Source organism: Chaetura pelagica, unplaced genomic scaffold (assembly GCF_000747805.2).
Source record: "Chaetura pelagica isolate M959 unplaced genomic scaffold, ChaPel_1.0 scaffold488, whole genome shotgun sequence".
Taxonomy (NCBI): domain Eukaryota; kingdom Metazoa; phylum Chordata; class Aves; order Apodiformes; family Apodidae; genus Chaetura; species Chaetura pelagica.
In genome coordinates, this window is record NW_009954235.1 from 192,337 (window position 1) to 220,279 (window position 27,943).

At 41.7% G+C, this 27,943-nt stretch overlaps 1 protein-coding gene across 1 annotated transcript in view; it reads left to right on the forward strand.

Moving 5' to 3' along the window:
* ALPK2 (alpha-kinase 2) overlaps positions 1-27,396 on the forward strand; it is a 31,825-nt gene extending 4,429 nt beyond the window's left edge. Inside the window, exons 3-12 of the mRNA XM_010003654.1 lie at positions 8-1,217; positions 6,803-9,635; positions 12,185-12,332; positions 12,834-12,961; positions 13,067-13,102; positions 15,097-15,371; positions 15,480-15,568; positions 18,227-18,444; positions 20,194-20,242; positions 27,162-27,396. Coding sequence (XP_010001956.1) covers positions 8-1,217; positions 6,803-9,635; positions 12,185-12,332; positions 12,834-12,961; positions 13,067-13,102; positions 15,097-15,371; positions 15,480-15,568; positions 18,227-18,444; positions 20,194-20,242; positions 27,162-27,396 — 5,221 coding nt within the window. The remainder of the gene's footprint in view (positions 1-7; positions 1,218-6,802; positions 9,636-12,184; positions 12,333-12,833; positions 12,962-13,066; positions 13,103-15,096; positions 15,372-15,479; positions 15,569-18,226; positions 18,445-20,193; positions 20,243-27,161) is intronic.
* The last annotated feature ends 547 nt before the right edge of the window (positions 27,397-27,943 follow it).

The following is a 27,943-nucleotide window of genomic DNA, read 5'->3' on the forward strand; positions in this document are numbered from 1 at the left end:
ATTCCTGCCCTACAACTGTAATCCCTTCTCACACAGACAACTGCTGCCTTAGCATGGGAGACTCTGTATCGGGTCAGTCTCTGGCAGATGTCCAGGCATGTGAAAAGACTGGGCTTGGCACACCTCTAACTTTGTTCAGTGAGCAGGCAGATACTCCCATAGTAAATCACAATTATTTTGTAAAAGATGATTCTGAAAATTCTGCCACTATTCTGGACATTTACTCAGAGAAAATTCCAAGTGTAAGTGATGACTTTTCTGATGATGACCTGGAGTATTTTGAATGTTCGGATGTGCTGACAGTGCATGAAAATGAAATCTGGAAAAAGAAGTTACAATTTTTATTAGAAAGTGATGATGAAGATGATTTAAAACTGAGTAAGGATTGTGATGGGTGTGCTTACTTCCTCAGTGAAATGCCTTGTCTGTTCCAAGTGTCAGATAACACTACGCCTATGGATACCACCATTGGCTTCTGTAGTCATCACTCAAAATTTGAAGGAGTAAATGTAAGGAGAGACCCCTCTGTGTACAGCCAGTCAACTTTGCAGACAGAGATGACTCTCACTGCTGGACACCACCAAGATAAAAGTCCCAGTTTGAAAGACAAAGAAAAGTGTAACACGCCTGTTGCATCTGCAGCCATTAAAAATGACCATTCCAGAACTGAAGAAGACAATAATGGAAGTGCTCACTCAGCTGCAGGTTTCCCAACTGCTGAATCAAAGAACAAGGATAATATCCCTTCCAAGGTGGACTCCTCTACAAGTGGCTTAGGTGTTTCTTCCACAAATCAGGCTCCAGGGACAATGACAGAAAGCAGTATGGACAAGGACATGCTGGAGGAAAGCTCATTGCTGCTAGAGGAGGGGGAAGGAAATGTGCCGGAGGAAAATGCAAAGCATGCTGTCTGTACCCTGACAGAAAGTCTAAGAAGAAACCTTTTAAGGTTGTTAAACCCTAAAGAGCTTTGCAGATACGTGAGTAATATAGGGCAATCTTTTCAGACTGCAGCAGAGGTTAGAGAATCCACTACTCTGTATCCCAATCAGGGAGGTGTCATTTCCACACAAATCCCCGAGGAGACAGAAAGCTTGCAAGTGCAGGCTGGTTTGTGTCATGCAGAAGAGGCAGATAAAGACTGTGATTGGGAAAGGAAAAGGACCTGGGGCCTCTCTGAGCAAAATCAGGTGCCCAATGAAGACATCTCAGCCAGGGTAAGTGAAGTCTTTATCGTTTAATAGAAAGAGCTGCTTTACTGATTTAAATGCATTTTATTCCAGTTTGTCACAAAATCATCTAGAATTTAAATTACTTTGAAAGCTACTATTCATATACTTCTGAATGACAGCTACGGCTGGGAAGGAAATCTGGTTTTGAAAAAGGCCCAAATAAACCAGAAGCTGTTCTAATTATAGAGTGAGACTGATAATAGTGAGAGGCACTAATGGGACTCTGGACAGCTGGGTAGGGAAATCCGATATGTAGGCTGCTGCACAGGTCTTACCAAAGTAATGTTTCTTTCAACCCAGGAAGTTTCTCAAATTCCTCTTCTGGGCAGAAAATGTTTTGATTTACTTTCTTTTCAAGTTCATACTCAAAGAACGGAATTGTCATCCACTTAATGGTGCTGAAAATCTAAAACAGATCAATAGAGGTTTTCTCTGAATTACAACAAGGAGGGGAATTTAATCCAGAGAGTTCATGTTTCAGAGGTGAATGGAGCTTTGCTTTTTAAAAGTAAAACAATGAAAGGTCAGATATGCCAGTTGAAATGTAAAAAACAGTTAAAAATAAAACCCCCCAAGTGGTACTCTTTAGGTACTTGCATGTTTTATGCTGTTGGTAGGAAATTGGTATGGTTGTGCAGACTGATATGATGCTACACCAGTTTTCATAAGTGGGAACATTGGGTCATACTTTTTATTTCACAGAATAAGGACTCAAAATACATAAATACATACCGAATCATGAATAATCTTATAATCACCAATTTTACGCATAGCTCATTGCACAGGAAAAAAAAATAATAACAAAAAACCACAAGCTTTTTTCCAGTTCCACATGCTCTTCTTCATCTGTATTATTTAGGTGAAAATACCTGCAGTTCTGGGTAGCAGGCTGACTCACCCCTGGTGGGTGGTGTCTTAAGCAGTCAAAAACACCTGAATTCTTCTGCCTGAAAAACATCTATGGGTTTCTCTGTTTTCATAGTACATAAAATTCCAATCTTATTTTAGCAGCATGTAATGTTCCTATGATGGGGAATACCCCCTATGGAAATTAACCTCCTGAGACTTCCTTGACAGTATGCATTACCATGGTTTGCAAAAGGGATTGTTTCATTTTTTTCCAAGTGCAGTACAATAATTTAAATCCCAGGGCCCTCTTAGCAAAGAGGAACTGACCTGTTACTGAAAGTGCCATGGCCAGATTTCAGATTGGCCAGTTAGACTCTTGCTACCTGCAGTCAGTATGTATTTCTTCTGTTTGTGTGTCCATGACCAAAACTGTACATTAGATGAAATCAAGTAGGAAAGACGCATCAGTCTACACAGAAGGGCTAGAGAAGAGCACAAACCAAACCCCTGGTTTTAAACACACATGAACATAAATGAAATTTAGGTCTACTTGCAAAATTATGTGGTCTTGAAAATGAGCCAAACACAGGCATCCCATCTGGAAGCTACTTTTTATAGTACAAGGGAAATATGGACAGCTTCTCACAGCTCCCACATAGTAAGCCTGAAACTCCTCACCAATCTGCTGTGTAACCCAAGAAAGGCAAGAAAGAATCAACTTCCCGTTGCTGCACAGGTTGGGCTCAAGGTGCCCTGTGGTATTTTCTGGAGCCCAGCATTTGAGACAACTTTCCAGAGCAAGGTGAGGGACTTGTGGCAAACCCAGAGCTGACTACTTTTGAAGGGCATGGTGTTTTCCATCTGTGTGGTGAATCAGGTCTGCAGAGAGGTGCATAGCAGCCATGGAACCACAGAACTCATTACCCAAAGATTTACACCTCCCCTTAGTGCCCGGCTGCCTCCAGCTGGAGCAACCTTTGCAGTCTGTCTTGTGCAGCAACTGCCATGCTGGGTGACTTCTCCTTCCATTAGATGGTCAAGGTGGGAGGCTGCAAGGTTAAATTATTTTATCTAATACTTCAAAGTAGCTTAAATAATAATAGGTCCTCAAGGCCAACTGTGCCAGCTGTATGACATTACATACTGTACAGAGAGCCAAGAGGCTTCGAGTTTGCAGTGTGTCATTCAAGAGCTGGTCTGTGTCTAGTGTTCAGCCAGCACCCTCAGCACAAGGTCCTGGTGTCACCCCTGAATTTCAGAGCCCATGTCCATGGGCTGCCAAATGCCAGCAGTGTTGGGGAAGTCCTGCTGGAACTGGCAGGTTCAGAGGGATTCTGGGGCATAAACAAAATACTTAATGTTAAATATAAATTCAAAAATTAATAAATGTGCCACTCTGACATTTCAAATTGCATTCTGCTTCTAGGCCTACTTTTGTCAAATGCAAGGCAAGGCACTCCATTAGAAGCCCTCTTTTGTCGCAGTATTTAATTGCAAGCCATCAAAATGTGTGTCTAGACTCTACAGTGCTGCATGTCTATAAATGCTTGAGACAGACAGATGCCAGATAGAGACACACAGATTAGATAGATAAAAGGGTTCTTGAAATAATCAGCCTGCTTTCCAGTGGGCATGAGAGCTGTCTATTTTCAGTTTCATACCAACAGCAGGTAGGGACTGACTGATCATATGTTCAACGTACTTAGCAGAAATTCCACAGATTGTAGTAAAAGCTGTGATAGAGGCTCCTGTGGCTGTAGGAAATAGCAAAAGCAACTCTGCTTTCCAGAGGTTTGAGAGGAAGTGGAAGTGGCAGAAGGAGCACTAGGCTCAGACCAAATGCTCAAAACCCACTGAGAACTGCAACTGACTGTAGAGACACATCCAGACTCACCCCTGCCTTGACTTGAGAAGGAGTATGTCCAAATTCAAAGACCTGGTGATTGGCATCTTCTGCAGAGGAGACTTGAGCAGGAGGCACTGGAGGGGACTGCAGTTGTGGAGCTGAGGTTCCTAGGCAGCATGGTGGCAACTGCATGGTGCTTGGGAAGGGAACAGCATCTGAAGGAGTTGGCACAAACTTCCTGTATCTCTTCCTTCCCCAACTGTCCAGAGGATGTAGTCAGCTCCACATCCTCCTCAAGCTGAATAGAGAAAAAAGAAAGGATGAAAGAAATTGCAGCTGAAGTGGGTGGCTTTTGCAGCAAAGGGAAGTAATATGTGACACAGCACTGGAACAGGCTGCCCAGAGGGGTTGTGGAGTCTCCTTCACTGGAGGCATTCAAAACCCATCTGGACGTGTTCCTGTGTGATGTGCTCTGGTGACCCTGCTCTGGCAGGGGGGTTGGACTAGATGATCTTTCGAGGTCCCTTCCAACCTCTAGGATTCTATGATAATATTTACTACAGCCAGTGATCCTATTGCCATGAACGTATGGAAACTAAGAGGCTAGTGTCCAAGCCGGCCCTGCCTCTGCCCCAGCCCACAGCAGTAACTCCTCATTACATAACCTTCACTAAGGAATACCACTTGCTGCTTCTCAGAATCACTTCCATGAATGATGTGCCCACCAGCACTCAGTGCACATTCACTGCTTGGCTGTGACCCAGAGGACTCACCCATTAGGTATGCTAGGTACTCATTTCAGCCGTCCACCACGGCATTGCCAGTTAATGAATCACTAAGGGTGGAACTGGGACTCATGAGGGAAAAATCTAGTAATATGTGACACAGCACTGGAACAGGCTGCCCAGAGGGGTTGTGGAGTCTCCTTCACTGGAGGCACATTCAAACCATCTGGACGTGTTCCTGTGTGATGTGCTCTGGTGACCCTGCTCTGGCAGGGGGGTTGGACTAGATGATCTTTCGAGGTCCCTTCCAACCTCTAGGATTCTATGATAATATTTACTACAGCCAGTGATCCTATTGCCATGAACGTATGGAAACTAAGAGGCTAGTGTCCAAGCCGGCCCTGCCTCTGCCCCAGCCCACAGCAGTAACTCCTCATTACATAACCTTCACTAAGGAATACCACTTGCTGCTTCTCAGAATCACTTCCATGAATGATGTGCCCACCAGCACTCAGTGCACATTCACTGCTTGGCTGTGACCCAGAGGACTCACCCATTAGGTATGCTAGGTACTCATTTCAGCCGTCCACCACGGCATTGCCAGTTAATGAATCACTAAGGGTGGAACTGGGACTCATGAGGGAAAAATCTAACCCAAAACAGTTATAAAGTTGAGTTTGTGGCTGCATAAAAGCTAAAAAATGGAAAAGGCCTACAAATATTGGTGTTTTTTAAACTTAGTTTGATGCTTTTTTAGCATTTCTTTAGTTCTGCTGGGAGCATTTCTTCAGTTCTGCATAGCTTCCATCAACCACCAGAAAGATGTATGGTCAAATGTACAATTTAACTCGTGAGGTCTATGTTATATCCTGTTAATGGCTATTTGAAAGTAAGTTTTTTTCAAGGGTTGATTGCTAAGTTGTTCTCTACTTTTACAGATTATTCTGTCAAATGAAGGGTAACCAAAAGCATAAAGCATAATTAATTTAGTAAACAATGTATTTTTGTCTAGTGAAAACTTCTAGTCTTCTCCATCTGTGATTTGCTATGGGTGAAACATACCAGCTCTGTGGAGTTGATTTAGTGCTGAAGAGGACTAGAGAATAAAAGCTTGGCAGGGTCTCCAGAACAAGAATTTGAAGAGTGAAAGCTCAGTTCTGAGGGGAATGGTAAACAGTTTAACAGATTTTGTACACCAGGCAGGTGGCAACACTTCATCTCATTCAAGCCAGTTGTTCTCTTTAATAAGGTCTGCACTCCTTGCATAAATTCAGTTCAGTTTGGCTTAGTTTAATTGAGGAATGGATTGTTCCTACATAAAGGGACCATTTGGAATATTTTAATGTGGAATAATAAAGGAGATGAAGGAGGAATACAGATTTTTATTTTCTGCCCCAAATTTCCAGCAGTACCCCAAGATTGCAATGCATGTCTCATTGTTAGAGGAGAGCTGAACATGCCTTATAGTGAGCAACTCATTACCACTTGGACAGAGGCAAGATATGGGATGATCTCTGGCACTCCCTTTGGAGGCGAGACTTGACCTCAAGGGGTCATAAGTAACCAAAGACAAATTTAAAAAACGGCTTAAAAATGAGCCAGAGATGTTAATTCTTGGTAGGAGTCCTGTTCTGAATACATTGCACAGCAGATGTGGGGTGCATTCTCTGAAGTTTATGAAGACTGATACATATTAAGAAGGCATCTTTATGAAACTTAAGATAGCAATGTCCATCATGGAAGAAAAGGGGAAGGCAAGATCCCAAAAACCTAGTTGGGGTAGTTCCAGAAACTCATCAGTTTGGGTTGTGTAATAATGACATAAATATGGTGGGACACTGTGACTGGCAGCCAAAGGCATAGATGTGACTGCTTTATACTGGTTTTTTGTGGCTTATTTAATTTTATCTGTCTTTATCTAGGTGGACTATTCCACTCATTGTTCTTCATCTTGATTAAATTTTATATTTTTCAGCATTTGGATCCAGATCTGAAACTCACCAGAACAAGAAACTTGGTAGTTGACAAGTATTTTAAAAATTAATAATAATAAAAAAGTTAGGTATATTTCAAGCCAGGACTCCAGCTCAGGCATGTGTCAAGTAGCAATTCTGATTTTTAATTAAATTTCTCTTTTTTCTTCTTTGTAGAATGAAGGAGCTAATCTTAAAATCTCTACCCAGGGTTGTGAGAGACCATGTATGGAGTCTGAAATAGAAAAGGAAGGCATCTTCATGACTGGTGAGAGTACAGGAGCCATCCATCCAGCTTCAGAAATGCTCTGTGCTGAAAAGACATTACAAGCAAAAAATTCAAATTTACAGACCTATTCTCAGCACCACGTTCCTTGTGACAAGAGAGAAAGTTGTCACCAACAAGATTGTGAGCAAGGAATTACTACTCTTAGTAATGGCAACCAATCGAAGGATGGTGTTTCACCTTTTCCTTTATGGGATATGGGCTCTGTTCCTGATAAACAAGAATGTTTATGTGCTGTTCTGTCATCTGCAAATCTCTGTGATGAACCATGGGAGGGAGAACAGAGCAACGACACAGATACTTTCTGCAGTGTACCATGTGATGAACCTCTCCTTCAAGCTAATACCAAGGCACTCCTGGAATCTGGAGAACCTGGGTGCAAAGGAGATGCTGATATATCTGCAGTGCATGACAAGCTGTGGAAACTTCTTCATGAAGATGACTCCGACTATCAGATCCCCTTTGAGAATTGGGGGATCACTAGTTTAGAAATGAGGTCAACAGATATTAAAGTCAAAGCACTGAACTTGGTAGAGGAGACCTGTTCTGATCATCTTTTGCCAGTGAATGTGAGAGAAGAGCAGGAACCTGTTACACAGCCTGTTGGTAGACAAAGAGAGAAAGGAGACTGCAATGTTTCCAATATCCTACTTAAAACAGATGAAGCATGTAACAGTGCATCCACAGGAAACATTTGTCTTGCACAAGTGGTAGAAGCAGATGGTGCATGTCTGGATTCTAGTACTGGAAATAAAATGGAAACACCATCCATTTGTTTTTCAGCGAACATCTTAAATACAGGGGAGTGCTGGGAGGAGAAGCCAAATCAAACATTAACTGACAGTAATGGATCCAGTCAAATAACTGCTTCTTGGGCTGGAAAGCTTACCGTTAATGCTTCCCAAGCATGTGATGCAGATTCTCTTCAAAGATTAAAAAATGCACAGAATGGCAATTTAGTATGTGACAAAGAAAACCCAGATTACATGTCAGATAAGTTGCATGGGACAATCGGGCAGTTACCTCATCCTCAGGACAACATATCCTTGATAAATGAGTCTGTAACTGGCAACAGGTGTCATTTTGAAGACTGTTATCTAGCAAGAAAAGAAGTTGCTTGTTTCCCTGAAGACAAATACATTTGCCCCAGTGAAAACACCAACCAGTTTACATGTGAAGAACACTCTTCTGTTAACACCATACATAAAAGTTACGAAGAGAATTTTCAAGAAAAAGGAAATCACTCAGACTTCAGTGCACAAAACGAGAGTAATCCTGATGGTTATCATCTTTCAAAAGATAATGACAGTCAAGATTTTCAAGTTGGTTCTGATACACAGAAATATGCTTATGTAATGCAATTGCCTAATTTAACTGAGATGCCTGAAACTGTAACACGTAAGAGTCTACCCCTAAATACAGATCGACTGACAGAAATAGAAAAACAAGAAGTGGCATCCACTCCCTCTTCTGGGGATCCATTTTTAAGAGATTTTTGTATAGAAGTGCCCAGATATGAACCAGGTAAAGTAGAAGAAGAACAGAGAGAGATTTGTGTAGGTGATGAAACTTCCTGTGACTCAAGAGTTAGTCATGTTCCAGAGAGTCAGACTGCAGTTTCCCCTCATAATACTGCAAAACAGTGTGTACTTTTGGTTGACAGCAGTTTCAAGTCTGATGAAGAGTTAAAACCAGATTCTTCACAAACTCACACCTGTGCATCTGAAAGTCTAACATCAGTGAGTACCCCACTGTCCAGAAAGGCTCAACACCAGTACCTCAGCATATCAAATGAGGATTCTAGAGTTAGCAGTAACCAGTTAGATATCCAGCAGCTGCCTGTAACAGAAACATCACCATTCTCCACACCTGAGAGCCAGTCAGAGGGCCTTCTGTCCAGTCTATCAGCAGTGGAGTGTCCTGGCACAGGATGTCATGTAAAAAACAAATCCACACAAAATGCACTCAAAGTAGATGAAAACTTGAGTATGCTGGGAGCTTTCTGCAAGGCATTGAAGGATAAGTTCCTTAGGGCACCTGAAGAAAACAAGGATAAAACAGTCTTGTGGGAAAATGAAAAAGAGATTCAAGGGGCTACTGCGTACAACCCAGGTGAAGCTGAAGCAAACTCTCCTTTGCACACTTTAGTTAGCTCCAAGGCACAGAGACTGTTGATAGATATAAGCACTGAGCATTTCTGTCCTGACCTGATCTCTTCCAGCAAGCTAACTGAGGTTGATAATTCAATTAAGACTACTGAGTATGATAAAGAAAAAGAAGTTATGTCATCAGAGAGTGTGGTAAATGGTTTAGTTAATTTGTCACCAGTTGATTCAGGGAACAACCAGTATTTTCAAGAGCAACCACCCTGCTGCAGAACTCAGCCATTCTCCCTAGCCTTGACCACGTATGATCCATTCCCAGGCAACGCAGAAAGGCTAAGAAATCAAGAAGGGTCAAAATCCCGCCAGACGTCACCAGCTGCTGATGAGCCTGAGCCCATCAAATCTAAACAAGACACAGCAAAGAGTGGGCATCTAGCTGTTGGAGCAAAGAAGAAATTACCACCAGCAACACTGTCAAAAAAACCCCGACTGGAGGAGAGAGGAGATGTCAGCAGGGATCCTAGCTGTATTAAAAAGTCTGTGAAGAGTGAGGCAGGGATGACTCATAAAGAAGATAGAAAAGAGCAAAGGAAACCAGCTTTGAAAAAGGATAGCAAAGGTAAGAGAACAATGATTTTTGTTTCTTTCTGCTGGTTCTGGCTACAGCATGAAATCCAAATTTGTGAAACAGACTGCAAGCCTCCTGCAGTCTCAATTATGTCAGCTAAAGGTGTCCTGCCCTCACTGATTCTCATTTCCATTCTGCGAAGTTAGTAACTAGGGCTGTGCCCACGCCAAAGAGCTGAACTCTCCCCAGCATCCTTTTCCTAGCTGGCAAATATTTTAAATTTGTGAACTTTTAACCTGTTTGAAATAGCTGCTTCTTCATTTGTCTCTTCAAGTTCCTTTTCAGGGATGTATGGCATAATGGCACCGCATAATTGCACACAATATAGCAACTGCAAGCCCAGTGATTTGTGTTGTCCTGTTCCCACAGGGCTGTGTTCTTCACTTGCTGCCACACTGCACATGCAATTACCCTCTCGTGGTTACAGAATGGTTTTATTACTAGCCAAGTGTTACTGTTATTAGTAGGGTGCCACTGGTAAACAGAATGCTTTGCAGTCCTGGCTGATGGCTGGTTCTGCTTTCCTTTTCCCCGCTGTTGGTCATAGATGACACTGATGAAACATTAAACTGACATAGAAAACATAGAATTTAAATGAGATTCATGTTGCTTGCCAGAGGCTGTAGGAGGTTGCTAACAGGTAAAACAAAATGCTGACAGGAGTAGCAATAGTGTAACAGGTAGACAGATGAGGTATTTGTGGCTTCTATGGATACCTTGCAAGGACCAGGGTCTTATTTCTACCTTTTGACATTACATTTCATACTCACAGTATAGAATAGTTTAGCAGGTCAGACTAAAGGCAAGCTACACAGCTGTGAACTTCTTCAGAGATTCTAATTACTGTGTGGTCTGGTGATAGTTCTCCTTTTCCAATCACATTTAAAAAAAACCCCAAACTTTTCTCGCTTCAAACTTGTGTCCTTTGCCAGAGAACCAGATGAGTCGGAGGAGAGACACATTCCTACAGGGCAGAGCCAGGAAACAGCAGTTCCTGAGAAATGCCTGGTGTTCTTCCATGTACCTGAGGCTATGCTTGAACAATTTTCTAAATATTCAAACTTGAATCAAATAAGACTGAATTTTCTTAACATGCTTCTGATCTGCTTCAGCCTAGACCAAAATGAAAGTATGTTTGTACTTCAGAGAACTGTGTGGACCTTTGCCCAGCATTATGGGAAGGTTGGTGTGGTTAGCCTGGTATACACTCAGTTTTCTCTGTTGTATCATTGCCAGCTGCAGGAGGGACAACTTGGTGGTTAGGGCAGGGAATGTGGAGCTGTTAGGTCTATTTGCAGTTCTGTCACATACTGTCTGCGTCATTTTAGCCCTGATTCAGCAAGATTCTTTGGCCTAAGGACTTAAGTGACTGCAAGTTAAACATAGCAGTGGATTCCAGGTGCCTGACCCTTCAAGTTGGATCCAGCATTCCTCAAGCATTAGATGGGGAAAGTTAGACTGCAGAAACAGGAATGGGATTCCTCAAGGGAGATGTGTCGTGCCAGCTCATTCAGAATGCAGCATGGAATTAACACATAGGAAACATAACATCTTGCATTTTACATCCCTTACATCTAGCAGGGATATGGCATTTAAGCACAGGGATGTGTCATGATCCTCAAACCATTCCCTTTCTTTCCAAGTACCCTTTATAGGCCTGCTCATGACACATCCACATGCAAAGACATTGGAGTGTCCTGTGAGCCAATAAATACGTCTTAGCAGAGAACCAGGTTGTCAGGACCTTTCCCAGGCTGGGCAGAGTGCTCTTTCTGTAAACTGAGTGATTTTCGGTTTGCTTACCATGATGGTCTAAGCAAAAAACTGTGCCCTGCAGCTGGAAAGGCAGGGACTTTCTGTAGAGATGGGTACTTAATCCTTTGACACTGAAGAGAGAAGGGAAGGCCACTGACATTACCAAATGCAAATATCTAACCCTTAAGTGTGGGTTCCCCCACCCAGCTGTGTTTGAAAGGAAATGGTACCATCACCACATTTTGGAAAGAGTCTCTCCCTGGCAGTATGTGATAGGTATGTTCCAAGAACACCTTGGAGACTGAGCATCTCCCAGGACTTAAAGTCTTTTTTCTCAAAGGCTATTATCATTTAAAATAGTCTACTAGTTAAAAGTAATCAGTTAATCAGAATTCTCATTATGTATCCATACAGCATGCTCTACCTTTGTGGTGTCCTTTTTTACTGATAAAAGCAGCTGGTCAGAGAGGATGTGTTTTGATTAAGAAATTGTTTTATGTCAGTGCCTTTTCAGGCTAGAACTTCCCTGGGATCCTTTGTCCTACATTCAAAATGTATTTGCATTGAAACCATTTCCATTGATTCAGCACCTTACACCGTCAGGCTTTTAAAACCTTCATATTTTAAAGCCTTGGTTTCTGCATCAGAATAAACTATAATTAATTGTTGATTGATTGATGTCAGATTTGTATTCTTAACATCTGCAAATCATTCTGGAATTCCTCTAAAATGCCAAAACAATATAATTACCTTCTAATCCTAAAATTTGGCTCTTCTGCTTAAAGCTCCCAAGCTGCTGAAGAAAATTCAAGCAGAGTTGTTCCCGGACTGCTCTGGAAATATTAAGTTATGCTGTCAGTTTGGTGACATTCATGATGACTCCACCATTACATGGACTAAAGATTCCAAGTTACTAGCTCAAGTGCAAAGAAGGTGAGTGAATGTTTCTGAAGATTTTTGGGAAAAATACGCCTCTTTTAATAACGTCTGCTTTTGATCCACTTGAGAAGTTGCATACACAGACATCTGTGAGCAAATATCTAGCTTGAAAAAAGGAAAGGAACAGAGAAAGCTGAGTGAGGAGTCAATATTGAGGAATAGCCCACAACACTTTGGGCTTTTATACGTTCATACTTCATTTGGTCATGATATTGATAGGGCTATTAGAATGCTTTTTGGTGTGATTTAATTATTTTTTTATTTGATTGAGGTACTTTTCTCTCAGAATGTGATAAGGTTACCTATTGTGAAATGCATAATAGACTGAACTCTTCTAGGCAGGATGTAAGAAAATATTTTGTCTACTTGCATCATATTTGAATTAGTCTTTGTAGTGAGGATAGAAATTCCAGGAACAGGAGGAAAGATATACAGAATAATTGGGAAAGAACTTTCAGAGGTATTCATGTGGAAAATTAACAAATTCTGTTCCAGTGCCCAGGATGACTCTCCTGTCTCTGTGACAATAACTAAAGCCAGTAACAAAGACCAAGGAATGTATTACTGCTGCTTGAATAATACATATGGAAAGGTGACTGCTGAGTTTAATCTGACTTCCGAAGGTAAATCCCAGTTCCTAGTTTTGATTAATAATAATGACAATGGCAGTTTCCATTAATTTTGCCTTTTTTTATTACTACAAAATCTGTTTCTTTGTTTTCTTGTAGTACTGGAACATCTCTCGAGTTTTCAGAATTGTGAAGGTAAGCACACACATCTGCTTGAGTTAGTGCTCAAGTCTTTGTTCCTTCTGATTTCCAAATAGAACAAAGGATGGGAAAATATAACCAGACTGAGACATTTTGACAGTTATCCCATGGGAAACTCTGGGACTCTGTTGAAGCCATTGAATTAGTGTTGTGGTTTTGCCAGCTGTCTTTCCCTTTTTGTGTTCACCTTTGCTGTACTGTGAAAGATAAAATCAGATTTAATTCATGCGGGTTGGGTGGGTGGAATGGGATGGTGCTCAGAGGAACCCCTGTGACACTGCTGGTGGGCACGTGGCGTGTCACTCTCCTTCCCCAGATGCACCAGCATGGCAGTGACAGAGAAGCACAGCACAGAGACCTCCTTTGGCACAATAACCTGCAGTGCTGCAGCGACACATGGTCTCTGCAAGTCGCCTGCCATGTAACATTGCTCCAGGAGACAGGCAGGCATGGAGATTTGGAATGCTTTCCCTGTGTTAACTTGTGTTTAATAGCAATCAGCTTGTGTCTTGCTGTGCTGCTGCTAAAGATAGGGCATTGCAAATGGGGTTGGCTTTTCTGAACACACTGTGCTCACAGAGCACTTCATTTGGACAATGGATTTTTCTTCTTTTTCTAGAAGAATAAAATTAAATGTTTAGTTCCTTGTTCAAATAAAGACTGGAGTTTTCATGTAACAGCCTTGCATAACTTTAGAGCAACAGAGAATTTAAGGTGGAGTTAAGGAGCCTTCTAATTCTAGCTTAAAAGTGCAGAGTTTCTCTGTGCTTCAAAGACAGGCAGTAGCGTACAGAATGTAAACCAGGGGAGCTGGAGGGAATTAGTTGGTGTGTAATACACACCTGTTGTTCTCTACTTACCTTTTTCACTGATGTTCCTTGAAATGTTATAATTAGATAGACTTGAAGTGCAGTTAGAAATTTTTAGTTTCTATCAGTGCTTAACCTTAATCACATATTTTTCCCCTTTATATAGTTTTTAAAATTTGTATTCCAGTGATCTTTTAAAAGGCTGAAATCCATAATCTTAATTGATTTCAGCTGTAACAAACTTAGGCACACATTCTTATACTGCTGGTACCTTCAAAATCCACAAGTGGGGGGATAAGGGGAGTGTTATTGTACCAATTTATCCTGAATATAAAGATCACTAAAATGGATGTATGTACTTTTTGCTTGAAACTAACACGGTCATTTATAGAAATGTGGTCTTATTAAAAAAATCTTGTTATCTTCTATCTTTGTTAATTAACCTGTCTTTAACCTAGTGCTTGCTAGGTGTAAAAGAAGCCCTGTAACCTGCCAATGTGCATCACTGGAGCTGATGTAGGGAATGTAGTTGGTACTAGGAAAGGCATGTGTCCCTCATGGTGCTGTTGGATAAGGACAGAGACCTCTTTCAGCTGAGTGCCTCTGCAAACACATTGGCAGAATCTTTCCTAGAAAGCATTCCAAGCTGAAAAGCAAAACCAAGCTCTGGTTGTACCAGCAACTTCTGGCTTTTCTGAAAAGACAGGCTAGCTTCAAAAGAATGTGCTCTGAGCACAGAACTGTGTTTTACTTTTAAATCCATATCTACATATACCGCTGCACACTAGCTTTATTACTCTCTCTGTCTTCCCCAGAAAGCAGAGTTGGCAGGATCTCTGTATTCCCTCAATGCCTCTTTAATTCTCAGTCAGTTTTACTTACTTCACATTGGTTTGAAGCTGCAGTTTACAGCTCCTCTCATAGTTCCTGATCTTTACCTCTGTTTTTTGTTTGGTACTCTCTGTTCTCTTTCCTTGTGAACCTGAACTGCCACCTTCTCCATGCTAGCTTCAGGTGGCAGAGGCAACAAGTTCCATGTAGAGGAGCCGAGTCCCAGCCCCGTATTAACAAGAGTTAGGCCACAGATTCTGTTTCCACTGAGCATTTTCTTTAATACTATGTGGAGAGATGCATTTGAAGGATGTTGTGCACAACAAAGTAGCATTCCTTGTGTTTCAGGTATGGAAGAAATCGAGTTCATGCAGCTCATGTTCAGAGAAGATTTCATCAGAGACAGGTATTTTGGTGGGAACCTGCATGGAATCATAGCCACAGAGGAGCTTCACTTTGGTGAAGGCATGCACCGGAAAGCCTTCCGGAGCAAAGTGCTGCAGGGGCTGGTGCCAGTGTTCAGTCCTGGCCACCCCTGTGTTCTCAAAGTGCACAATGCTGTCACATACAGGACCAAGAGTGAGGATGACCTAGTTCAAAAGAACTACAAACTAGCACTGGAGGTAAGTTTGCCCTGTGCTTTGTAAGCAGGAATTGTGGGAAAAAGCTGTCTTGCAAATACTGAAACAGATGTTCCGTTAAATGTTTTGGCATATCTGTTTGTAATACAGGAATGCTATGTCCAAAATACTGCAAGAGAGTATGCAAAGATATATGCAGCTGAAGCTGAATCCTTGGAAGGCTTTGGGGAAGTACCAGAGTGAGTACAATTATATATATTTTATATACATATAGACGTATGCATCTATCTGTTGTCCTGTGCCACAGCTGCCCACTGTCCTCTAGGAGTAAGTGCTAAAGAAGAAAGAGGAATCCTGAGGACAGTGTTATAGCTGGAGTCATGACCTAAATAATACTGAGTATCAAGGTGGTGAGAGAGATTCCATTCTCATTAAAGAAGGATAGTAAGGAGTAAAGACAGTAAGTAGCAGGCAAACGGCATGATTTTGTAATGGATCTTTTTCAAAGGATTTGCTGTTCTGGAGTCACACTGCTGGGCAGACTTGAATTAGCAATGGATGGTTGACATTCCATCTGCCTTACTTCAAGGATAAGACCTGCATGCTTGACAGCAGGCTAAAGCTCCATCTCTGATTAGATGACATAGATCTCATCAGCTGCACTGATTCCCTGACAAAAAAGATCACTTAAAACACAGCCTCTGGAATGATTGCTTAAAATCAGCTTTCCAGGGTTAGAAATAGTGATGGAGGTGGCAGTGAAAGCTTCTAGGGAAAACATTAATGCAAGTCAGCTTCTTTTCACGAAATGTATCAGCTTCTTTTCAGGAAATTTATTGGTTTTAGTAATATTTGTGTGAGAGAGATTTCTCTAGGCATGGGTTATAACCTCTAGTTTTGATACCAGAGAGAGCATGTACCCTATGAAAACTAGAGGTCTGGTGAAAATAACAGGCACATGGAATGTTCGGATCTGGTGCCTTATTCTAAACGATTGGAAGACAGGAGAGAGGAGCAAAAAGTGATGTCCATATAATTTTGGTTTGCTTTTTAATTTCCAAATTTTAAGGCTGGATCCCTTTCTTCTAGCCAGCCCTTGTCAGACCAAAGTTGTGTTTAAAAGAGGGCCTTGCAACATTTTAGAAGATAAATAGAGCAAAAGAAAAGTCATCCATGTTCTCCAGAGTTAGCTACAGACTTAGCCTGTCTGTGGACACTTGACTGCAAGAGAAGGCTGAGGAAATGACAGAGAAAGCACTAGTCAGAGCATAGTCTGGCAGCTGGATGTTTATAAAAGAGGAGAGAGATAGAGGTTTTGTGGTCTTGTACCAGTTTAGCTGTCTGTGCTGTAACAATCAGGGTTAAATACTACAACAGCAAAGAAATTAATGGTGTCAATCAAGTTTGATTGTGCACTAGGACTAGAAGACTTAACATAGAAGTGCTGTGGTTACATGTGGTTCTCTGTCCTGTGACTAATTCAGCTATACAGAGCACATATATACAGTCACAGTGCTGCCATTTCCAGAATCCAGTACAGTATGTGAGGAGCAACCACACCACCCCTTTGGCAGTGTTGCTGTAAGAGATGAAACTACTTGTAGGAAAGCAAGTAACTAGAAACTTGTTCCGTGGTGACAGTCATTTCCCCATTTGTTCTGAGGTAGTGCTAGGAGCTCTTGTGAGCTGGGTGATAAAAATGTTCTGTTGCCAGCTCCAGCTGAATTACTTTCCAAAATGACCTTACCTCAGAGAAGTATTAAATTCCACTCTAATAGACACTGATGTCACTTTTTGTGTACTTTGAAATATTACTTTTACTATTTTTACTGAGGTATTACTTTTAATATTACTCAGGTATACTTTTGGAAACTTACACTGTAGTATCAGAGTGCTGCCTAACACTAACTAACTAGTGTGCTGAGTGTTCCCAGTGTCAGTACAAACAGAAGACTGTGAGGTAGAACACTGCCTTCCAGACAGCAGGAACTTTGGTAACCAAGAAGTTCTTGGTGCTAGTTGTTTCTTCCAGACTATTGAAATGATCACATTCAGTCTTTCTCTCTGGGAAGACCATGAAACCCCAAGCAACATTTATTCACTATTGGATGTGAGATTTTGGCATGGTGCATCTTTAGACATAAGTGGACCCAGCCTGGAGCCCTACAGAACTTTTTCAGTCTTTCTGCCTCAACTATCTCAATTTCTAAATGAATAAAATAACAGAGTATTTTTCAAGTTTGCAATTTCCTGAAAACTTCATACAGAATTAGCTGAAGTTTTCTGACCTGGATCCAAACTTTGCCAAAGTCCAAGAATCTTCAGGTTCTGTATTTTCACTGGAGCCAACTTGTGTTGAGATGATCTTTCCAGAGACTTTCTTGTTTTCTGTAACTTTTGGATAAAGTAGTTGCTTTGTATGTTCATTATCAAAAGTGTTCACTAGCTTTGGATGTGCCAGGTTTTAGAAGTCTAGTCTGAGAAATCCTGACCTTGCACTGGTCTTGGGCAAAGCTCTTTCTGGAGTGGGCCAGATTTGCATGTGCTCCACACCTCACAAAGACTGAATCATGGATCAGTCATCCTGAAAAGCTAAAGCAGTGTTACTCTTGAAATAAGCAAGCACCCTGTGTTGTGCAGAGTTTAGGTTTTGGGGGTAGCAGGACAACTCTAGAGAGCATGCTTTGGAGAAGTTTATACCTGGGTAAATAGTGCCAACCAGTACACACACAGAGGATGCTACCTGGCAGATACCAGTCTTATCCAGATGTCTCCTGGTGTGCTATAGAGTTGGTAGCTGTTCATTCAGACTCTGAGATCACTAGGCTCTTTGGCAGTTTCTCACTCCTTCATTGACAGAACTCTGGATTTTATTAGTTTTTATCCCTTGATTTCAGGATCATTCCTATTTTTCTTGTTCATCGCCCTGCTAATAACATCCCCTATGCGACTGTGGAGGAGGAGCTGGTTGGGGACTTTGTGAAATACTCTGTCAGGGATGGCAAGGAAGTAAATTTCCTGAGGAGAGACTCAGAGGCTGGCCAGAAGTGTTGCACCTTCCAACACTGGGTCTACGAGAAGACCAATGGAAACTTGCTTGTCACTGATCTGCAAGGTGAGTTGTCTGAGGTTGGACAATAAAACGGCTTCCCCATGATATGGACTGGTGACCACTCACAGTCAACCCCTGGAACTGCAGAACTTCCAGAGACTGATTTCTGAGCCATGTTAGTCTTGGTTTCCTGTGTCCTGTTGGCAATGCTGAATGGGCTTCTTCCATAACCTTGTAATGGGCAGAGTCTTCTGCAGAAGCAGGCTGTGTCCTGGCCCTCTGCCTGCTGTATACAGTGTCTTGTGCAGATCAGAATGAAAGATAGAAAAGTGAGGATATTTTATTTTATAGCCTGTTTTAAGCACACTGTGTCTATTTGTCTGTGTCACCCTTAGGAACAGAAAGACATTAATTAATTGCCCATGGTGGCAGCAGGGGCTAACATGAATAAGCCTATGCAGTATTATGTTTAAATAATCAGCAGAGAAAGGGTGTTTTAACCTAGTTTATGTTCTTGTAAGAAGACAGTGTGAAAAACAAAACCCAAATCTTACACTCATAACGGAAGAGTTGTTCTTCCACAAGGCCTCCCAGGGAAATCAAGACACTCAATATGAGTAAAGTCTGGCTCATTGTCTCACTTACCAGATGTTATTGAATGTCTTGTGAATTAAGGACCCTGCTCTTAATCCTTCACTTTTTCTTGTATTTAAATACCTACCAAAAATCTTCACGCAGTGGAATGCTCCACATTCAGGTCCTTGCTAGGTCTGAAGAAACATGTTTCTTCAAAGAAAGAGGAAAGGTGAAGAAATGCCCTCCTTGCTGTTGCTGTGTGCTGCCCCTGTGCTCCTATGGGTGTGGCTGCTCTCAGCTGCTGAGGTGCTGGGCCTGCACCCAAGACAGTATGTAGAGATGTCTTTGAAACAGAAAGACAGAGCCTTGTTAAAGAAAACCAAATAAAGGTGGATTCTTAGACAATATCCCCTAGTCTTTAACAAGAGAAGGCAGGAATGTTAGCAACAAGATACTGCCACAGAGGACAGTATACCTGCTGCTGTTGAATGAAGCATCTTTCCTCTGTAATCATCTTCTCATTTGAGTATCTAGGCTGCAATTTTCAGGCATGCCAGTTGAGATTTCTGAGGGTATTCTCCAAGGAGAATGCTCTTGAGACTGTAATTTTCCTGTACAGTAAAAATTGCCCACTGCAGGACTGGATTTTGCCTATAAACAAGCCATCAAAGGGACAGGTTAAAAACCTGAAGTTTTTGAGAATAGTGAATGAGAAAGTGATTTTGGATCTCTCACCCAAAAAGTAACAGTGAGGTTGACTGACCTGTTGCTATTTGATTAACAAAGCAAATATGCAATTACAACCAATAAACATTGTAGTCCAAGTTTGCAAAACATGGAAACACAAAACCCATAAATAAATATACACATCTCAGGGCAGGTACACAAAGATTTGTATGTTTCTTAAAATGCAGTCACCAAAGCCTGGCCCCTCCTTCTCCCCCATGGAGTGTCCAGCTCAGGAAACATGTTTTGCTCTATTTATAACCTTGCTATCTGTACACTACAGGTAAGAGACTGACTTCTGGAAACTGCTGGTGACACACAGCACAAACATCCTGGTTTTAGCTGGGGACTTTAAAATTGTTGTGTTTTTTTTTAAACTGGTGACAAATAATTAAAAACATGAATCAATAAATAACGTTCAGTGCCTCTCTATGTAGTGCTCTTAAACCTGAAGATATTCCTAGAAATCCCAGTGTAACATGAGCTCTCTGTTTCCTTAATGCCTTGTAGGTGTAGGAATGAAGTTAACTGACGTTGGCATAGCAACTCTGGCCAAGGGGTGAGTGAAAAATCCTTTCTCGGCAGCATGGTTTTGCTTTACACACCAGTCTGGTTACAATGTAAATATGCTGGGGGAGGGTGCACTGGGAATTTATTCTTGCTTTAGCTTTGGAAGGAAACACTTGTCATCTGACTCTTTTAATTTATTTTTGTTCATATTTATGGGAGCCTGCCTAAAAGGGAAACATGTTTATTTTGTTCTAGAAGAGTGAGGCTACACTGTAGACTGGGCTTTGCTTCTCCTTGATGCTTCCCTTAAAAGAGGCTTATTCAAAGAGCATTTTATGGGTGAAACCAAGGTCTACGGTGACCTACAAGCAAATAAGGCACTTGGTGGAATATGAGCTGGAGGAAGGTAGGGCTGACAGTGCAGGGCCAGCACTGGCTCCAGCCTGGGGTACAATGAGGGGCCTGGTGCTTGTGCTGTCCAGAGCTTCTGACCATGGAGCTCGAGGTGAGCTTGCACTGCCCCAGAAAAGCAAACACCAGTGCTTATTCTACCTAGCCCTACTGCTGGATCCTGCTGCCAGTAGCTGAGGTCGCTGTGCCCCCCTCCTACTCTTCCGCTGCTAGAAGAGAGGATCTCTACCACAGTATGGTGGGAATTAGGTGCCCTGAAAGGGGCCAAAGTTTATATTGCCTTTTTTGCAAGGAATGTAAAGGGATGGTGCCAGGGCTGCACGAGAGAAGAAGCTGAAATTCCTCTTGCAGTCAGCAAAATGGCAAAGCTTTGGAGTATGTATTTATGACACAAGCTTTTATAAAGACTTTTCTCAGCACTATGAGTTAGTTTACTTCTATAGCAGGCAGTAATCTTAAGCTTTTCTTGAGCCCATGTTCTTGTTACCTGCATGGATAGAGGGAAGTTACCTGTTTAGCTAGGTATAGGCCATTTACCTGAATAAAAAGGACATGGGTTAAGGGATTTGATTGTCTTTCTTCCCCATCTCTCTCAAAAGCAGAAATTCTGAGCTGTAGCAAATAATCTGTTCATAATATGTAAAGAGACCTGTTTCCTAGTAGTTTTGCAATGGCTTCAGGCCTTTTGGAGACACTAAAGCATATGTGTAAATATATAGGCCTTTAATGTTCTAACTTTCTTCCACTTCTCTCAAATTTCTGTTAATTTGAGCTTCTGGTTATCAGTAGGTGAAAAGAGCCATTGGTAGGAATAGGCAGTGTAGGAAGTCATTGAGTCAGCTGGCTGCTGGAAAGGGAAGGGGAATGTGGGTAAATGTCTGTGACCAATGTGTTAAATTCATACTCTCCTTTGAGAAACTGACAGGAAAAAGCAGATGTGATCACATGTATTCATTGTTTATACTGAACTAGAGCTTTTCTATATACCTGTGATACAGGAAAAAAAACCCTGTAAAATATATTTTAAATTATTAAATATTTAACCGCAGATTATTCTGGGAAAATCCTTTACATTTGCAGGCTGGCATCCCTTCAGAACTTACATTGATTTACTCTTTTAGCTGTGGATCTAAAGTGAAATAATTTTAAATAAAGTTGCATCATCCTGATATAAAACAAAGAAGTCATAAAAATTTTCTTTAGGCAGCACTGTTCTCTGGAATCAGAAGATTTATAGAAATGCTTTAATGGATGTGGTTGTCCAGTTCACTATGGGAAATTACTCCTGTAAAGAGACATGTTGGACTGGGGAAGAGGAAGGTGAAGTGGGAACATGAGTATACAGTGCAGCTGTAGTAAGGATTACCTCTGTCAAGTGGAAGGGAGTATAAATTCCCTTTGTGAACAGCCTCTTAAAATTGTTGAGTATCGTTTTGTCTGAGAGTAGATTTTTTCCTGGTCCTGTATTTTTTTTTTCATGCTCCTTTCCCAGAAAGGACACTTCTGCATTAATATTTTTAATGTTTAATTCTGCAAGCCTGGATGGAGAAAACAAATGGAACACAGATGGAATACATCTGTGTCACTGGCTATTGCTGCCTTTGGTAGTGAGAAGCCATGCTGCTGAGAGAGTGTCTATCTCAGGTGTTGGGGAGAACATGCAGAGTCCTGCATCACTAAAAAACACAGTATGATGTTGTTAAGATTTTAATTGTGTTGCTAGAGAAGATACAAAGCTGATTTTTGGGTGTAATTGCATATAGAAATTCCCATTTCCAGTCTTTGCAGGAGTAATGACCTCATAGGTCAGGGACAGATCCTCTGCCACTCGTGCTTCTGAGCCTGGGCCAGTCACAGCAAGGCACACCAAAATACCTTGGGAAATGCTGCTCTGATCCTTGATGAATGGAAGAACATTTGTGTTGTTCCTGGTTTTAATGTAAATGAAATAGATTTCTACTTTCACTCTATGATTAAGCTTGTGATCAGGGGAAAAAAACCTGAAAAAGCAATCCATCTTCCCCCTCACCACTGCCATGCTTGTTGTATAATCAAGCTGCCCAATGATCTAATGTCATAGTACAAACTGCTAGTGATGAATTTGCATAAGCCAGTGGGGCAACTGTCATTAATTATTCATGGCCGTTATTCATCCCCCAGTGTTTCTGGTAAACCAAGCACAATAATCAGCATATATTAGTTTTTTGTGACTATATTCAGCCTTACTCATTGCTATTAATGATTTTTTGGGGGTCCAGACTAATGTTCCAGGTCTGAACAAACATTTCTGGGTGGGTATTTATATATCCCTTGTCTTCAACTTTCCCTCCTGTAGAGGCTGTGGAGAGATTAATGTTTTCAACAATTAACACTGTCCAAAGAAATTGTTATCTTTTAGCCTTTCTATGTCTGTTTTAGCAGTGAACTGGAAACCAAACGACCCAAATTAAATGGTCATGTATGTAATCGATGTGCTGAAGTGGCTGCAATGCAGTGTCTGTCAGCAGAGGGCGAAGCCTAACTAGAAACCGAAAAGCCTGGCAATGAATTCTAACGCAGCCACTGGGGCGCACCAGTTGGCCAAGCAATCCTTTCAGTGAGCTATTTAGTAGAATCTTTGGCGAACGTAAACAAAACCAATAAAACTCAGTGACTGTCTTCTGAGGGCAGTAAGCCAGTTTGGCAGCTGTGCACAGGTGCCCAGATATTCAGCCAAGAATGCTAAAAACAAAGATGAAGGAATCAGGACCACAGTGACCCAGGGTCACGGTGATTAACAGGGCTGCTGTTTGCCAGATGTGGATCTGAAACTGTCTGGTTTCAGGGCTTTGGAAAATTCTGTTTTACTCCACACAGCAACAAGAGGCATTGGGGAGTTTAAGTGTGGGGACAAACTAAATAATCCCTGTTCAGATTTAAGGAAGATTTAGCTTGGGCCAACTCCTAACTGTTAAGTTTGGGAGGTGGAATTCTATCCAGGTTTTACGTGTCAGTGAATTAATAGCATGTGCTGTGCAAGGTCACACATCTGTATTTTTCAAGGCTTGGAATGGTCAATATTTTGGTGTTTCTGAACACAGAACATATGAGACTGATACAGACTGTACCATTTAGAAGCCATTCACTAATAGAGACCTTCTCCCAGTTACACACACCACCAACTAAAGCAGGACAGGATGGTTGGAATTAAGCTCACAAATCCTGCTACATTACAGCAGAGCTGTGGTCACTAGGTCTCTGCACAACAAATTATGCTGTCTGGAAGCACACAGGGGGGCTATGTGGAAGCAGTGACCAAGAAACAGTGAGCAGCTGGGACAGCTCAGATGCAAACCTTTAGTCTCACATCTGTAGATGTGTTTTTTATGGCCTGCTAACAGAGCCAGGGCTGTTGGCACACTGCAGAGCCAACGTAGGCTCATTCCTGCCTCTCTTCTTCCCAAGTGGACAGGGGGAGTGACCTGGGCCACATCTGTAGCTGCAAGGTCAAACACAAAGATACTATTTTCAGGGAAGGGAGATGAGGATGGCTTGATTTAGGAGCAAAGCTAGTAAAATAAAAATAATTGCATTTTTTCAACATAAATATTCTGTCTCATGTTCACAAGGTATTAATGTTCTTTTACTGCAAATACTTGTGCATTTGTTGAATTCTCAAGCTGAAGTTAGCAGAGCAGTCAAAAGTTCATTCAAAGTGTCTCTCACTCACTGTATCCTCCGAGCAAATGCTACTATTTCTGTTTATTGTTTAGATATTCCTTCAAAGACACACAGGAAGTGACAAGTACCAAATACAGATAGGAAAGCCATTTAGAAAGACTTTTATTTACTGCATAAGAAAAGTGGATTTTTTTAGCACAACTTTTTCATTCTAATGTTATTTCCACCAAAAAAAAAAAGTGTTCTCAAAATCTTATAGCATGGGACAAACACATGAAGAAATTTTCTTTAGCTGCAACAAAATGGCTTCCTAGGAAGAAAAGAAAGCAAGAGCAAGATTGTGCAGTCATTTTGCAGCCAGAAACTAAAGCAGGCAGCGTTCAGTGCAGTGAGGCTCCTCACCTCGTGGATTGCTCTGGGAGTTACTGATACTTCTGCCAGAACACACCAAGTACAGAGGTGGAGGTGGGCAGTCAGTCCTGCAGCATTAGTGGAGTTTCAGATTCCAGAGGAAGCAGCTGCTCCTGAGGGCTGTCTGCACAGAGCCTTCCACCTCCTCAGACACTGGCAGCTCCAGCTGTGACACACACTGCTGTGGCACTTAGTGTTGACACACCAGGACAGTGCAAGGTGCCACTGTCACTCACTGGAAAGACCCAGCAGTTCCTTGAAAATTCATGATAAATTAATACAAACATTTAGGTCTAAGTGATTGCTCTTTGCTGGCAGTACTTTGCTCTGCTTTGATGAGTTTCTGGAATCAGGACCAAGAGATTTTCTTGCTGAGCAGAGGCTTGTCTGCGTGTGGAACTCGGTTCTGCTGATGTGTCTGGAGCAAACACCTGGTGGCTCAAGTAAGGAGCACAAGTAAAAAGTCTCAAGTCTATTATTTCTCCAAAGGAGCAGAGAACACTTCATTACCTTGCTGAGCTCCAGGGTATGGTCCTGAAGGAACAATAGCATTCCTCATAAACTTCCTTTGGGTAAACAAAACACAGGCTTACTTGGAGAGGAGAGGGAAAAAACAATCTTAACTCTTTGAGATTCATCTGGCAGTTTCTAGCAAGGTAGGTGAGTGGCTTCTCAAGAGCAGGGCAGGCTCACTGCCTGTTCCACTTAGAGGGTAACCTTCTCTGGTATGAGCAGCTTCACATGACAAATAGCAGTAAAATACTTTTGGAGCTTTATTTCATTGAGATTCATATTTAACATTCAAAAACTCTGATCTCAAAGAAGAATCTGAAAATAAAATATTGGTGTGAGAAGACAAAAGGACTCCTCGGTGCTTACGATGAGAAAATTGAACTCCAAAAGAGTTTTTCTTATTGAAGTTAACCACCAGCAATAATTTAATGTCTTAGAAGATTAAGGTCTGCAGCTCACCTTACAATTATCTGCAAAGTCTTCATCATCAGGGCTGCAATAGCTTGTCTGAAATTATTTGGGATCCATCCTCCATGGATAGGCAATTGTGACAGAGTCTAAAAGCAGCAGCAAAATGTAGAGATGACTTTTTTGGTGCTGTAAGAGAGACTGCCAATATACATTACCATGTTGGTATGTGTTCAAATAAGCAATAAGTGATATTTTGGAAATATATTAGAGAAACTTTCAGATTTGCATTATCCACCAGAGAGTTTTCTCCTTGGATGGAATTACTAATACTAGGAAACCAGTCAATCTGAGTTTTCAACTTTTCTATTTGTTCTCTGTAGAGGAACACTAGAGCTGCAAAATAGAACAGATAGATGTAACAGGAGGCAGATATTGTCCCCTTTTGCTGCAAGTTCCTTTATTATATTTTTCATCACTGGCACCATTCTTTTGTGGAAGAAATTTTGCAAACTATGTTGCAATACAGATGCTTCTCTGTCAGAAAGAGTTTGACCTGCTCAGAGCAAGTTTTTCCTTAGCAATCTGTGTGAGGAAGGGAGTTCTCTGGAATGGTGCATCAGGAGCATGTGGTGCTCATGTCAATTCTACACCTGCTGTGCTTGTTTTTCGTGCAATGATAACTCACAGCTCAGGACACTGAATGTTCAGTGAGCCAAGAGAGCAGGGTAGAATGTGCACTTATTAAGGTTACTGAAGAAGGAGAGGAGCATCCTGGTCTGTCTTCTCTTTCTTCATCCTGATAATTTGACCAAAAATTACTCCTTTAAAATTAAAGTGCAGCTTTAATTAATTCAGCTTAAAAAACAGGCCCCAGAGGAAATGTCAGCAACCAGTGGCAGGATGAGAAGCAAAGGGATATACATGCTCTGCCTACTCCTGGGCTTTGCTGGCCCGCTGAAGAAGGGAGAGGTACCAGTGGGAGATGTGGTGGTGGCCTGGGAGCTGTGAAGGCTGGATGAGACTCCTCAGGAACACTCTTTACCTCCTTCTTCCCCTGGAGCCTTGGCTCCTTGAGATCTTGCCGCCCAGCTTGGGTGAGGGAGGAGCGTAGCATCAAAGTTGTGAATGTGTTTGGATGAAAACAGCTTCTGGTTCTGACAACACCTTGTGTGGCACCCTCATCTCTTCAGGGCAGCCAACAGAACTACCAGTAGAGCCTGATGCAGAACGGGTTTCATTTGCATATTACTGAGGCAGAGTTAGCCAGCAGACAATTACATTCCCAAGTAAGAAAAATTAAAAACAGTAGCAAGGACACAGACCACAGAACTTGCCTCTAACCCTTTTCCCTCTTCTGTCGCAGTTTATTACCTCATTTCCTTCCCCTCCCAATGGCTCAGTTTGATTTTCTGTCACAGTAGGTGCTTCTCAAAACAGCATGGCTGGAAGAGACTTGCTTAATGTTTTCAAATTGTTTATGAATCAACAATCATACTCTGCCTCCCTGTGCTGAAAATGAATCTTGAAATCCCATTTGGCTTTTTTTTTCTTTGTTGCTACAGATACAAGGGTTTTAAAGGCAACTGCTCAATATCCTTCATTGAGCAGTTCAGAGCCCTCCACCAGTGCAATAAGTACTGTGAGATGCTGGGGCTGAAATCTCTCCGAACCACTCATCAAAAGCAGAGGAAAGCAACATCCATGAAAAGCAAAAATCTACCAAACTCATCGACTATAAAGAAAACAGTGCCCAAGAAAACAAGAGAAACTAGAGACTTCATTTCTTCAGAGCACTGAGTTGCACTACCCCATCTTGTGAAAACTCCTCTCCAGGATATGCAGTAGTGACAGGCACTGATCACCTGGTGGGGATAACTTAAGTCCTTTGCCTTTTGACATGACTTTGAAGTCATCCTGATGCTGATGCCAACAAAGAAAGGAGCTGATTCTTGGTGCCTGAGACTTCACACCAGGGCAAGGTTTTGAAGACAAATTAAGCCATCTGCTGGGATCACCTTACAAATACCTTCTGTGTATTGTTTGAGTTTTGTACATTGGATGCACCACAGGTCACGGGGGAACATCTTCCCTTCTGTCTGTGCCTGTGGCCTTTGTGGGTTCAGCTGCTACATAAACACCAATATATTTAAGATATCACTTAGTACAAGTTTTGCACAGCATTGTTGCTCAGGCTGCTATAGAAAAATTGTTTTCTTTCCCAGATTTTTGCATATTGTAATCCTAGTATAATCCTATTATTGTAATTTTTTCTTTCTCCCACATACATGTCTTTTAATACAAGACAAAACCATTAATCATCAGACATACCTGTCTTTTGCTCTCC